Source organism: Pituophis catenifer, unplaced genomic scaffold (assembly GCF_029215685.1).
Source record: "Pituophis catenifer annectens isolate HBS135680 unplaced genomic scaffold, rPitCat1.0.hap2 SCAF_1, whole genome shotgun sequence".
Taxonomy (NCBI): Eukaryota; Metazoa; Chordata; class Lepidosauria; order Squamata; family Colubridae; genus Pituophis; species Pituophis catenifer.
The window spans coordinates 178,395,228-178,410,873 of NW_027256881.1; the positions used below are offsets into that span (position 1 = coordinate 178,395,228).

Below are 15,646 nucleotides of genomic sequence, written 5' to 3' on the forward strand. Positions count from 1 at the left end.
AAAGTAGGGATTCTCTTACTTTACCAGCAAATGAAAAGAAAAATGCTGGTGGGCAAATACTTGATTGTATTCCCTTTATTCCATCCTATTCCTCACCTGAAAAAATCATAGTACCAAAGAAATAATTCTGAAAGGTTTGCTGACTGCCCCAAATCACAAGTAATCCTGGATTTACATCTATAATAGAGACTGCCAACTGCAGTCATCAGTCGTGACAGTCATAAAGTAGGTCACCCATGTGACTGGCCTAATTTTGAGATCATTTTTGTGCAGGCGTTAAGTGGCCACTACAGTTGTTAAGCAAATGCCATAGTTGTTAAGGGAAGAAATTATCTGCTATGAGCTGGTTTTGTAGAAAACAGAAAAATACTGGTTTTCGGAGAAAAATCATAATACAGTATGTAGCCATTTACTGCAAATGGCTGTAAATGAGAGCCAGCTGACCTGACCTGAGGTCACATGAAAATTGGGGGGGGGGGGGCAAACAGTCAGAACTTCAGAAGCAGGTTGTAAGTAACCCTAGGGACAGTTTTGAACAGTTGCAAAGTGACTGGTTGTATGTCAAAACTATCTGCATTTCACAACCTTTTAACAATCTTTTCTCTAACAAAACATAATATAAAAAATAAGCAAAAAAATAAGCCTCATTAGAGTTTTATCATAGTTTTTTAATTAAAAAAAAGACTGTATATACAGGAGAAGGCCTTGCAGCTTTTGTTGTATATTAGATGACCAGGAAAGACCCAACTTCAACCCCACCCCCCAACAATGGAAGCTCAAGGATTTGGGCCATTTAGTATGAGATATTTAGATTACAAGTCAATTTGACTGTTCATTGATGTATTAGAAAAACAGTTGTGGAAGAAAATTGCTTTTTTTTTCTTTATAATTAAGCATCTTCAATTCCTGTTCTCTGAAAGCTTTGCTTACAGGAAACAATGCCTATACAATGTATAGTGAATAGAAAGGCACAGTTGGCAATGGAACCAACAGACTATAAGCTACCATACAGGAATGTATTAGTGTAACAATTATATAGTAAACAGTCACCCATTTTCATCAGAATATGAACCAATTATAGTTATTTCTATCTTGCTATTTGAACAATTTTAGGTATTGTGGAAAAACTTGTTGTCCATATCATTTCTGTAACATGTCTGCCACATGTAGAAACTGTCTAAACATTCTGTAAACTCAAACCCAGGAGCTGTATTTTCACCTCTGTTTCATCTTCACATTAACATATTCTCTGCATTAGGACGATTTCCAATTGACACTGAAGGCACCAAGCTCTGAGGTTAGCAATAGGTATAACATACTCAATTGCAAGACAGATGCTGACGGGCTACAAAATACAAGGCCAAGTTGAAATACCCACTTGTGCAGTAACTGTGCACAAAAGATCTGTCACCTTTCTCCAGAGAAAGCAATTTCAGATGAAATTGTTATATGCTGTGCCAAGAGTGTGGAAATTATTTTCTACCACAGTTCAATACATTCTGCACAGCTCTGACTGATAGCAAGGCACAATGTTGACACCAATAATGTGTCTTTAAAAGTGAGCTGAGCAGATGTTGTTGTTACTCTTACTATACCCACAACAATGTGAAATCACAGCTGCCAGTTCTTTAGGTGGTATTGACCTTCATACATATCAAGTTCTTCACAAGAACCTATGATGACGTAATGTATCAGACTACTGTATGCCTAGATCCAAGCATTGTGGCTTTTTGCAATTGACTAACAGAAATTCTGTCAGTGCATAGATTTTCTAAGTGCTGTCCAAAAGTTTTTGGTATGAGACCTAGTGTATTGATAGCCAGTCGGATCACCAAGGCCAGTTTATGCCATAATGTTTTAATTTCAATTTTTAGATCTTGATATTTTGTGATGTTCTCTAATTATTTGTCTTTATTTTACTATCCTCTGGTTTCGCCACACCAATTATCCACGCTTTTTTCTTTTCAACTCCACATGGTATATTATGAGCCAAGACTTCATCAAGTGTATTTGGAAATCCCACAATATTTTAACTTCTTCATTTTCAGCTACCTTTTCAACTATATGTTCCCACCAATTTTTCATTACTGGCACATATTTTTTATGGATTGTTCCAGTGAATCATTTTGGTGACTGTGTTATGTTGTTGTTTATAAACTTTTCGTGTGACATTCTTGTACATGCTGAGTATATCATCTACTGTTCTTTGCACAATCAGCACTTTGAAAGATTTGATCATTTTTCAATTTTGGCCTAATTGAATTAGTTTAAATAGGTTGCTCTTGACAGACAAAATCAAGCCTTTAGTTTCTCTTTTTAATATTACAGTGGTAAGCTATTGTTAGGTTGAATTTTTATCTACTTTATCCTTTATCTCTTCTAGAAATTGACCATGTAATATTTTTCCTTGCCAGAATCTCCTTTAATTTGCTAATAGTTGTTCAGTGATATCTGAATTTGGACAAATGCTTTTCCACAATTCAAACATTTACTTGAATAGTCTCACTTTGTTGCTTCCAATTTGTAATAGCAGGCCATAATGGCACGATTTTCACACACAACATATCTTTGTTTTATCTATGGTTGTGCTTCTTCTAGTAATCCTAGAGGGTTAGGGGCTGGTTGCCCAGCCAAGCTTCTGAGTCTAATTTCTCACTTGTTGCCAAATGCTCAGGACTCTAACATTTGACATAGTCCTTGTTGACCTGGGCAACAAATTATCTGATACGTGATTCTTTTTCTCTATTCTCACTATAGTAAATGGGTTAATGGGTTCTTATTGTTGCTTGCACAGTCAGCCAGCTGTTTAGGATGGATTTGGCATTTTTATCCACCTATTAAGTCCTTCCCAAGGACCCGAGATAGGCAAATGTGGTTGTTTGATGGTGTTAAAGATATTGTTGCAGAATCTAAGCTGTTCCAAGTAAAACTGCCTTTTGCAATTGAGTAATGGTGATGTTGTCTCTGTCTATGGTATTCAAGTAATCATATAAATGTTTTGGGATTGCATCCAAGGCACCTATTATTATTGCTACTATCTTTGCTTTCTTTTGCGACAGTCATTCTAATTCTATTTGCAGGTCTTTGCATTTTGTGTCTTTCCCCCTTCCAGTTCCTTCTTTTCTATTCTGCTGTCTCCAGGTATTGCAATGTCCACTATCCAGACTTTTTTGTCTTTCTTATTGACAACTGCTAAGTCTGGGCTTTTATGTGGCAGATGCTTTCTCTGTTGATGGGAAATGGCTTCCTATTTTAATTGTAACCCTAAATGTTGTAACCTTAAAAAGCAATCTCTAATAACTTAAATCAATAGTAACAGAGGAACCTGGCAACTTTCCTGCATTAGAATCTTATCCCAATTTCCTTGTATGCGTGTTATTATTATTAAATTATGGTTGGTCACACAGTCAGCCAGATGTTTAGACTGTAATTGGCATTTTTATCCACCTATTAAGTTCTTTCCAAGGACCTGGGAAAGGCAGATGTTGTTTGATGATGTTAAATTATTATTATTGTATTAAAGTCTACAGTATATGTCATTATCATATTTGTTTTCTCCCCATTTCCTAGGCAATATTGTAAATGGAGAAGCAAAATATTCTAAGGCATCATAATGAATAAAATATTTGACTTTCTTCCATTTTCAATATTTATATACAGACACATACAAAAACTGCATTAACAAGGTAAGGTGCTTTTATTAAGCTTTAAGAGTAAAATGCCTTGATCAAAAATTACTATGTAAACTAAATATTGGGTTCAAACATTGCACCAAATTATAAATCAAGCAAATTATATTATGATTTGGTTTAATAATTCAATCTCTACAATTACAGTTTCTAAATAACAGTTCTGCAAGAAAAGTTATTTTTCCTTCTAATTTCCTTCTAATTTGGCCTTTCATAATTATTTTTTTTCCGAATTAGGTGTATTTAAGAAATAGAACAAGGGAATATACAGTGATCTTCTCACCACATCTTACCGAGGTCCATACTCTTGGAGGCTTTCAGGTTAATTGATTCCGTCTGTTTGGACAGGGTCAAAGATCTGAAGTTGATGGGCTGATCTGGCAAAAAAGTCTCTGAATCTGCTGCTATGCTGTTGAAAGAAAGAAATCATAACAAGTATGTGGGGTGAGGATCAGATGTAGTAATTAAACTCTACACAACATAATGCATTTTCTCTCCTTAGGTATTATAAGTCATTCAAAGTTTTTTGCATGAGTTATGGCCTACATTAAATCTAAATTACTTTAGGTAACTATCATCCAACCCAAAGGTATTGGTTTTTACCTTTTCAGCCCACTTTATCATTATTTCAGTACTAATAAGGCATATTAAAGTTTAACAAAGTGCATTAATTTAAGTTTTAAAAGTATGCTATCATCTAATACATTTATCATCAGTTCTTAATTTGTTTCCAATTAGATAAATCTGCTAGATGCTCTATAATATGCCCATGCTTATGATTAAAAATGCGAATATGCTGCTAAAAAGTAAAATGCTTTGTAGGGAAATCAAGACCAAACTTAATTATATCTCCTTTCAATTGAAAAGATCAAAGGCATAGTCCAATGTCATGCAAGCACGAGTCTTTTCACAAAATCCCTCTGTATTTAGCTCTGCTTCCAAATTTTGCCAAAAAAAAAAAAAAAAGGTACTTCAAAACTATCTCGGCAGATTTGGAGGGCTAATGAAAAATTGTGATGGGGAAGGCTCTCTGAACTCCTTTGATTCTGCTAATTTCCATCCCTGGGACTATTAGATCCCAGCCCCTATCATTTCATTTTCATTTCATTTATTGGATTTATATTCCGCCTTACTCCTGAAGGACTCACGGCGGTGAACAGCCACAGAATAAAACACATAAATACAAAATTTAAAAACAGAATAAAATCGAATTAAACAATTTGGCCGAGATATGCCCTTATTTGATCCATAATTGTCTTACACCTAAGTCTAAAATTAAATTTAAAAATAATACAGTATTCTGAAAATTACATATTCCCAAAAATTTCAATACCAAAATTTCACTGAAATTTGTGAATTATATGAATTTCATGGACACACATTCTGTCTCAAAGAAACACTGCAGGTCTCTTCTGAGGGAAGAAGAAAACTGTATAAAAACTGGACATTTTGAAATATCATTCTAGTCAGAAAGGCAGAACATGCGATAGGGAGAACTCTGGTGAGGACTAGTACATGTATATAGGCTTCCCAGTCCTTCCATCTTATCTGTGGTTTGATTCAATCAGGTTTGCAATATAACCAATTTTTTAACCAGTTTCCAATTCTATTCAGAATGTTGATAAAGAATCTCCTATCAGAGTGGAAAATAAGATGGGAAAGAGGAAATTGCTCTAAAAAGGGAGAGTTCCATTTAATGAAATTGCAAATCCCATATGAACATAAAAACGCCTTCCCCCATTCTAATACTCAATGAAATATAAAACTGCAAAATGCCCCCAAATGAAAATGTTTACAAGAAGAAATAATTACTAGAAGTAAAACCATTATTACAGTAAGCTATTGATTCAATAGATACATTTGTTGGGTTTAAACTTTGAAGATTTAAAATTTTAACAGGCCTCAGTTACTTCCTACGCAATGAGGATAATGATACATCTAAGTTCAGTGAGTATAAATAAGAAAAACAAATCATAACAGATTTGGAAGATGAAGAAGGCTGAATATCAGAGCATATGTTATGGTGCAAATGAACTGTAAAGCAAAACCAGTTTTCACATAACGTGAAAGAGATTCATTGTTATCACTAGACATGAAATAGTAAACATTTTCTGACCTATGATTATAATCTGTAAATAGCTTCTCACTAGGATGTGGAGGCAAAGGGGGTGGGACTTCATTTTCAGCTGTGCCGCTTTCAAACTCTGAAATTTAAAGGGAAAAAGAGTAAACAATGGAAGAAGCAAATATTTGTCTCCTGGCCAAAGAACTGAACTGGCATGCTGCATCTCTCTTGAAGTAGCAGCAAATTTATACAAATCTCCAAACTAGCTAAACTAGAATTAAAAATACACCAAGCAAAAAATATTTCCCCTTTAGGATTCTCAACAGACCTGATTTCTGTTTGCTCATGTATAATTAAAGATAAACATATTGAAATTTGCCTTATGATGAAAAATGAAATTCCTATGTTGATTTTAGTAATTTCACTGGATTTCCCATATCTAAATTTGAGCTAAGACTTAAATAAAACACTCAATGGGTGCATAGATGCTCTATCAACTATGCTGCCATATAGTTAAACTGTGATTCAGTTCTATTTTGTTATCCACAAATTGTTATGTATTAGAAAACAAATAAATAATACATATCAACTGATAATGAAAGCATACTCAGCAATTTCTCTTAACATTCTTAATCTGAATCTGGGCATATAAGCCATGTGCAAAATTACTCTCATGTTGTTACTGTCTGAAACATACATGATATGCATAGTCCTCCCAAGGTAAGAAAAAAAAAACATTTCCAAGTTAAGAGAAGAAAAGCTTAATGAATTCGATATTGACCTTCTATCCCATTGAGAGCTGGGAATCTTATTAACTAATAGATGCTTTTAAGGGGGAAGTAGTTGTGGGGGGGAGTAGAGAAATCTGAATAAATTAATATCATCCACAAGCTCTTATTATCTTCATCTAGAATCTTTAAGAGACAAAATAAAGAAGTCTGACCTTCTGGAACAAATTATGAAAGAATGAGTAACTGAATATTTTATTTTAGCCCAAAGACAGCAATTTACAACAGCCTATGGACATTGAAATGTCCAGACAATAAACAGATAGCTATATAACTGGGGAAAATTTAGTTTACCAGTTGTGCTGACAACCCTTACATGCAGCTGCACAAAATTTTACTACCTTCTAAGTTCCAGCAGACCATCTGTCTGCAAGTAAAAGGGTAAGCAGGAATTCATTAGTGCAATCTGGGAAGCGTGCTAACAGGGTTGCAATACGATTACTGGGTATATCCCTACAAAATTTGAGAATAACAGGACATACCCACTGCTTTGGAAGTTATGCGGTTCAATGTTTTTTGTTTTTTTTTTAATCTGCCTTTCTGCAGAGCAGACACAAAGACAGTAAATCATTCTGCAGTGGTTAGGCTACAGCTTCCAAGATAACTTAAGGAAATACAGACCCCATTCTAGTTGTGGCAGGAAGGATTCAAATGGTTCAAATTAATTTTAAAACAATAGTTTAAAAAAGTGTAGTGGATAATAGCTAGAGGAGTGAATCCACTGTGGGACTAAGGATAGCAGTACATCAAGCTTTGACCCAACTATGCTGCTTTCAACCACAGAAAAGCATGGTTCACCAGAGGTGAGGATAAAAAATTGGCCGAGACATTCAAGATGCTTAAACAAACGTTCAGGCCAAATCTAAGTATCCTTCCCAACTCTGGTATCAGGAGGCAGCTTCTGCCCCAGCTAGTCAACTAGAGAAGAGGGGCATTATTCCCAGGGGTGATATTTCTCACTACTCTGGTCTTTATAAAATACAGAGTTTTGTTTCAACATTAATGGATAAAAAATGTGAAATATTTTGGCGTGCATTTATTATCACCTTTTTTGTTTGATTTTTTTATTTGAAACATTTATTACAATTTTTGTTAAAAATAAAGAAGGGATATTTTGCTGTGACACCATAATTTTAAAATGTGAAGTTCTACAACTTATTTTTTTTTTCTTGTGAAAAATAATAGTGGAAACAATAAGAGAAAGAATTGTAGGGAAAATAAGATAGATTGTTCAGGCAAATAGAATTCCCTGCATACATAAATAAATCTGAATCAATGACATCCGGGAACATAACTTTAGTTTGATGAAACTGTAGCTGGAAAAAGCTATGCATATAAAATACAGAGTATAATCTGTAACTGTCTTAATTTGATAGATTAATCAAACTTGATAGTTGATTAATCAGTGGGGAGCAATTTTAATTAGTACTGCCACACAATAAATGTCCACTTGTTTATTTCTTTAAAGCTATACTATATCAATTCTCATACATTAAACTGTAATAATGAAATAGAACATCCAAACTTCCAATGCTTATGGCACTCAAATCCAATTATACCAGGCACTAATAAGTGAAAATAATCAGCATACTCAGGATAAACCAAGATTTGCAGATATGAAGAAAACAAGACAAATACATAAATAAAAACCTACACAAACCTTTAGAAGTAAAATGGATCTGAATGAACTCTTCTCCCAAGCAACTACGTACAGATAGTTCTTAACTTATGACTGTAATTGAGCCTGAAATTATGGTCGTAAGTTGTTGTGGTTGTTAAGTGGATTACCATGTGATCATAACCAACTTTACAACATTTTTGTGATGGTTGTTAAGTGAACACTGCAGTTGTTAAGAGAGTGCAACAATTGTTAAGCAAATCCATTAAACCCAATCAGCATTTTTTGCCAGAAACAGAAGTAGACCCCAAAAACCAGCAAAAAATGATGAAAACTGCAGCCATAAGACAGCAGGATATTGCAAATGGCCGTAGCCAGTAGCCAAGTGCCCAAACTGTGGTCAAATGACTATAGTAAGGGAGGTGGCCATTATCACTTCAAAATCAGGTCATAAGTATCTTTTGAGGGGGTATCTGTCATAAGTCGAGGACCATCTCTAATAACTCAGTTGGACAGTATGTTCATTGAGTTGAGAGGAGGGGTGGGCATACTCCAGGTTGCTTCTCTCAAATATGGTCATCTAGTAGGACATAGGAAGCATGTCTTCCCAGTAGTGGACTTCTTGGCCCTGTGGAAATATTTTCTTTTCTGAAATCTGGCAGGCTCCTAACTCTTCTAGACTTGGAAGGCCTTAAAAAGCTGGCTTTCCCCCGGAAAGTGTTATGGTGATGCTGGACTTTTAATCACAGTTATAGGATTAAAAAATGTTCTTATCACTGTTGCCTTGAGCTGTCCAGAACTATGGCTCAAAAAATGGGCTGCAGTTCATTCGTCATCTTCGACTTGGGAACCAGAACTTGGGACCAGAACTTCTATCACTAAGTGAGGCAGTTGTTAAGTGACTCGCTCCTGATTATACAGCTTTTTCTGCCAAAGTTATTAAGAGAATCACTGAGTGGCTCACACAATGTTGTGTGATTTTACTTGTCAGAATCCAGCTATGAAGGTCACAAATGGTGATCATAGGATGCTGCAACTGTCATTATAACATTGTTCTGACCCAGCTCTCCAAACACGACAAACCCTCTGAAGTTAACTCAAAGATTCCTTTATTAGGACTGCCAGCAGCCCCAGCAAAAAGTTTCTCTCTCACCTCAGGCTAACAAGTTCATCCAGCCAGGAGATGAATAGTTGTCTGCCACACCTATTCATCTCCGCCCCCTGCCTTTTATCTCCAGAGCTAGGGTCGGGCTTTGCTAGCAGCGGTGGCTCTTCCTTCCCAAGGATTGGGCCACAGATTTCCACTGCTCTCCTCTCCTCTGCCTTCTGAGCATCTGCGTGTCAGGCGCTGGACCCAGTTGTTCCTCCTCTTCCTCATCAGCCATCTCCAGACCTGGAGGCTGTTGACTCTCCATCTGAGGGCTGATGGACAGCCCAGGCTTCATCTCTCTCTCCCTCTCTCTCTCTCTGCCAGCTCCATTCCGTCTTCCCCCTCGGAGCTCTCAGGTTCCCTTGATGCTGACCCTGATTCCCACACCTCTTCCTCATCTGCTGGAGGGGCCAGCAGCTGACAGGCCACAACATAGATGCTGGTTGCCAAGCACCTGAATTCTGACCATGTGATCATGGGGACGCTATGATAGTCGTAAGTGCAAGGATTGTTGTAAGTCACTTTTTTCAGCATCGTTATAACTTTGAATGATCGCTAAATGAAAGTTGAGGATCACTTTATGACTAATTTTAACCCTAAGTCTCTAAAATATCATAAAGCTTTTAGACATGACACATCAAAACCAGGCTCACAGATTCTACCCAAATCAACAAAATAACTGAAAGTTGATAGATACATGCTAGACGAGAAAACTGTAAGTAAAAATAATAAAAAATATATAGGCCTAAATGGCACCAAATGAGAGCTGGACAAATTGAACGTTTCGTGCAAATACTTTAATATACTGAAATAAATAATGCAATAGAAAAATTAAATGGTTATTGCCAATTTAGGGGAATTTTGAACAATATAATCCAGGTGGGCTCTAATTTTACCAGATGAATAAAATACTACCCTCAAATTAGTTTTGTAAATAAGTAAAGTAAGAATAACTCAATACTGTTGAAAAATTGTACAGACCACTCTATCACTCTTGAGAAATTTGATGCAGGGTATCACCTTGAGGCAATGTGCCTTTTCTTTCTAGGAGGCTCAGCAGTGCTTTTAAAGGTAAATTGTAAATTATCTTATTTTGAATTCACTTTTAAACCTGCTTTTTGAGATATTTAGGCAGATATTTGCCTACTTTAATATCACAAAGGCCAGTTTTAGTTATATTAACCTATATAGTAAAGGTTACTCATGAATTAAGTGAAGATAATTAAAAAATGCTTATCTGACTAGCCTCCTAAAATGATGCAATCTTTCAAATTACATATAAATCACAATAAAGGAGAATGTGTGTGTGTGTGTGTGTGTGTGTGTGTGTGTGTGTGTGTGTGTGTGTGTGTGTATCTTCATTCCTATTCTCCCTTATTGGTACATATAGAGAATCAGTATCTTGGGTTGTTGGAATGGAAACCTGTGACATAGCCACAAAAATGATAAGTTTGTTGGCAACTTCATAGTTTTCTGGGGGACTTTAGAAATCCTCTGATGAGGCAGATTCCAGTAAACTTTCAGCAACAGAAATGTGAAATTGCTGGCACTGAAATAATACTTCTTTGTAGAGGTTGTTCCAAACAAATGCTGAGTCTGCATCACGGCTTGGCAGAGGAACAAACTGAGGACCTCAGGGTAGCAAGTATTAGATGATTCATGTAAAAATAGACTGAAGGTTGGCATTTCAATATTGGATTTTTAAGTATTCCTTCCAATAATGATAGGCAAAGCAAAATTACTTTAAAGAAGCGACTCTTAATCTTTTCACAAGAATATTAGATTTCTTTTTTAAAAAGCCAAAGTAAATTGACAGAATGCCAGGATTTATAGAAATACATGAGAAATGAGAAGAACATCAATGAACCACTTCAATTAGCAATAATCATGTCTTGGATAAACCTCACTGGCTATGATTCTGCCACTGCACAGTTTTCTAGAAGAAATAAATTCAGTGTATTGGTATTCCAAATTAATACCAGATTAATAGATTTCAACATTTAACAATAAAGCAGTACCTATTACATTTAGGATTAATTCTTCAACAACCCCTCACAGGTTTATTTTTTTAACAACATTGGTTCATACTTTTACATTACTCAGTCAAGCCTTTCTTGAGTTGTGCAGCAGACAACAAATCTCTTTCTTGAGTCGTTGCACAGACAACAGTGCAATCTAGCCCCTTCCTACACAAATTTTAAAACTGAGGGTTTGCCTTCATGTACATGTGCTCCTTCACACTCCCATTCACATCACATCACCATTTACACACACAAACACATTCCTTTTACACAATACATGTTATGAGCATGCTTGTTTTCAGTTACAAAATTTTAATCTAACATTTTTTGCCTACTTTAATCTGATTTTCATTATTTAAAGATTTCTTCTCCTCCACATACTCTACTACCAATGGTGGGCTCCAAATTTTTTAACAACCAATTCTCTGCCCTAATAACTGGCTGTGTGGGCATGGCTGGGGGGGGGGGTCGTGTGACTGAGTGGGCGTGGTCAACTCTACATCACTTGTATAGGTGGTATCTGTATGGGACAGGCAGGATTGGGGAGGGAATCCAGAGGTTTCCAGTGGGGGGCAGGAGGAAAGAAAGATCCAACTGTGTGTGTGTGAGAGAGAGGGAGGGAGGGAGGGAGGGAGAGACTGCGTCAAACTAGACTGGGAAAGCTGGCTGTGAGAGGAAGAGAAGCTGGGTAAACTGGACTCAGATGCTTCCCGAGTCCCCTCATCCGAGAAGCAGCAACCTCACACTCTCCCCTCTCTCCTAGCCCCCTTCTTCGCACAGGATCTCCCAGCAGTGGAGACAGAGAAGGGGGCAGTGGCAGCCACTAGCATTGAGGGAAGAGTGTCACACAGAAACAGGAGCACAAAAAACGCTGCCCCCTTCTCCCTCTCATTTGCTGGGCGATCCCATGCAAAGAAGGGGGCTAGCAAAGATGGGAAGAGTGCAAGGTTGCTGCTTCTGGGACGAGGGGACCCAGGACATGTCTCTTCCTCTCGCAGCCAGATTTTTCAGGCTGTTTTTCAGGCTGTTTTTCAGGCTGTTTTTGGACTGAAAAATGGCCTGAAAATGGCCTGAAAAACAGCCTGAAAACAGCCCAAAGAGTGTTTGTCAGGCCATTTTTTGGGCTGTCTTTTACCTGAAAAATGGCCAAAAATGACCCAAAAAACTCACCATTTTTTGGGCATTTTGGGGCCATTTTCAAGCCATTTTCAGGCCTTTTTTCGGGCCAATTTTGGCCTGAAAAATGGCCTGAAAATGGCCCAAAAATGGCCTGAAAAACAGTCTTTTTTGAGGGCATTTTTCAGGCTATTTTTCAAAAAATGGCCCAAAAAACAGCCTGTTTTTTGGACTAGCAGAAAATTTCTCATAATGCAAAGATAGCATTTGATTCAAGCCAGCATAACCACAACATACCAGAAGCAACAACTACCTCTATTCATAAAAGCATATTAAAAAGTTTTCTCATGTTATCAAGAAATAGAACTCTCCTATATGCATTTGTATCAAGAATGTTTTTCTCCTATCCCAATTACTTTAGCCCAGATTTGCTTATTTCTTCCTCTATATAAGAACGTGGTCAAAGGTAGGGAATGTGTTGTGCTTCATATCCAAAGCCAACAACTTAATTTTGTCTTTGGATCTGGGGTGCAGCACATTCCCAAGTTAAAGGGAAGTATTAAAATTTTAAAAATGTGCTTGAAGTCCAAAATAATGACAGGAGGAAATATGTAACTAAGAGAGATAGTTCAACACTCTAAATTTAGAACTGTATTGCCTGGAGTTTTAGAAAATATATTAACATAGGAGTGGGAGTAGGGAATGTTCTGCTAATTCCCTGGGAAGGCTTTTTTCTCTGAATAGCTGTCACTCATTATCTGTTTTGGAATCTCTTTCTCAGGGCAAAATTACACATTCAGTTTTAGATGCAAGTCTGAAAACACACTGTTAAACAAATGTGAGGTAGCAAAGGAAGACTAGAGCATATACCGTTCTCCATCCATTCCTTTCCCGTTTTTAATTTTCCATTGTTTACGTAATGGAATTTTCAGTTTTAGATTTTGGTCCTTAATTTTATATACAAGAACTTGTCATTTTTAATCATTTACCTTTGATTAAAAATTAATATATTTTAACATTCCAGAAAAAAAATGCTAACCTACAACACTATTTGAACTGTTTTTAGTAAATTATTTTAAAAAATTAGAACATCTAAAGATGAAGAAAAACAGTTAACGTAATTTTTATTGTTCAAACCAGCTAATATATGCAGGATATTATTTAAAATAAGTCATTACAAATATATCAATACAACAACAAAAAATTATATACCACATCTGAACTTCTTATCTAAGTTTAGGAACAATGGAGTTAGTTAAGATTGATAGAAAATGAATACTGAAATTACAATTTGTATTTCTAAGTTTGTTTCATAGCATTAAGTTGGAAACCTTTTAAAGGTGGAATTTATGTCAAGAAGCCAATTCATCAAGTCAGAATCAGCTCTTCCACCATTCATAAAATCTTAGATATTTTGCAATCTGTACTTTAGGAATTATTTTCTAGGTTGTTATGAGTTTCTGAAAATAATACAATGACACCCCCATGCCCGACCCGAAATGTTAAAGGCAGAAGCCAAGCCCAATGCATAGTGCTTACCTTTTAACTTTTCCTGTGGGGAATATGTGACAAAACATTGTACAGCAGCATCAATTTGCTTAGGAGTGCTTGTGAAATTAATATTCCCTTCAACGTCTGCTTTTGGAAATAATATGTCAGGTTCTTTGCATTCCTAGAACAAAATAAAATCATATTTATTACGGTAATATAATACTTGAATGTTTTACAACAACCCTTCAGAAGTTGTTGACCCATAACTCTAAGGTACTCTTATCACTCTCTATGCTGGCTGGAGCTTCTGGTGAGCTCATTATCCCTAGTGTCAGATGTAAAACAATGCATCTGGTAGTTGACAGTGATTCACCAAGGTATATAACATAATAAATCTGGCAGTCTTTAAGGTAATAATGCAACACTTTGTCAATTTCTTCTTCACCCAATCTTTGCATTGTTTCCAAAACATTTATTGTATGTTGTGAATACTCAGATCTAAATATAGACAGACCTACATTTAAAATAGTCTTCTTCCTCAAGGAAAAAACAGTCCACTTGCCTTTTGAAAAAGCACCTTTGAGACATTTAAAATAGTTATTAATAATTGTAAAAGGAAATTGCAACTGGAACCAATTCCTGTGATTTGATCCACTAAAACTGGAATGGGCAATGTGCTTGTGTTGAAGAGCCATACCTCCTGCAGATGATACTAAGGGCTGTCTGAGACATGGCCAACAGCATTATGTTACTAGAATTTTGGCTTTTGAAGGAAGATGTTGGATAGTTAAGGTGTCTTTTCCAAATTGATAAAAATGGACTAAGGCATAGGAAGGACTTTAAGGAAGAGATTAAGGCAGGGGTGTCAAACCTGATTGCATCGCGGGCCATATCGTGACATATCGGGATTTTTTTTGCCCTTGTGGGGCCAGGGTAGGTGTGGCCCACAGGCCACGTGTTTGACATGCCTGGATTAAGGGATGAGACATATGGTTTGCAGCTGACATAGGCCTAGAGCACCTACTTTTTTCCCTTAACCACCCTCCTCCATCAATCAAAACTTTTGTAGCCACACATTCCAAGGGAAAAAGGTGTGTGCAACTTTCCACTCATGAATTGCTTGTCCCTAGGTTTGTACAAGGCAGCACCTGTTAGTATTCAAGGTAGCCATCTCCATGTAACTGAGTAGTGTCATTATGAGATGTAAAGTGGCACCCAAGAGCTCACCACTAGATGAAGCAGCATTAAATTTCTTCATTTTTTCAAGTCTCTAAATGAGACCTGGGCAAGGAACATGGGCTTTGCCTTCTGACTATTTGTTCTTTTTTCTGAGAATTATTGGTATTCTTGGTGAATATATTTGTGTATTCATTTAGTCTGCCATCATTTGTTTCAGTGTGCTCTAACACTTAATTGACTATCAGCTGCCTCTAATGGCAAATTTGATTGGCAAGTTAACACCAGTCATAGCTATTATGAGAAGTAATTTTTTAAAAGGACACAAAAGGGAATAAAGGAGCAGCATCCATGAGAAACAATGGCAGGAAACATTCAAATAGTTCTTTTGAGAGGGGGTTATTTTTACTGGAGGAGGGCTAAAAAAAAGAAAACTACTGAATATTTAGCAAAGTCCCATATATCATGAGAGGAAAAATACATGTAATGCATCTTCTGACCACAACTGGCTTCCCATTATTACTCCATCTGT

The 15,646-nt window shown here is 36.5% G+C and overlaps 1 protein-coding gene and 1 pseudogene across 1 annotated transcript in view; both read right to left on the bottom strand.

Moving 5' to 3' along the window:
• PARD3B (par-3 family cell polarity regulator beta) overlaps window positions 1-15,646 on the bottom strand; it is a 582,830-nt gene that overhangs the window by 310,531 nt on the left and 256,653 nt on the right. Inside the window, exons 13-15 of the mRNA XM_070933224.1 lie at window positions 13,987-14,119; window positions 5,806-5,893; window positions 3,983-4,098 (exon numbers count right to left, since the gene is read on the bottom strand). Of these exons, the coding sequence (XP_070789325.1) occupies window positions 3,983-4,098; window positions 5,806-5,893; window positions 13,987-14,119 (337 nt within the window). The remainder of the gene's footprint in view (window positions 1-3,982; window positions 4,099-5,805; window positions 5,894-13,986; window positions 14,120-15,646) is intronic.
• On the bottom strand, window positions 11,136-11,246 carry LOC139309174 (U4 spliceosomal RNA; annotated as a pseudogene).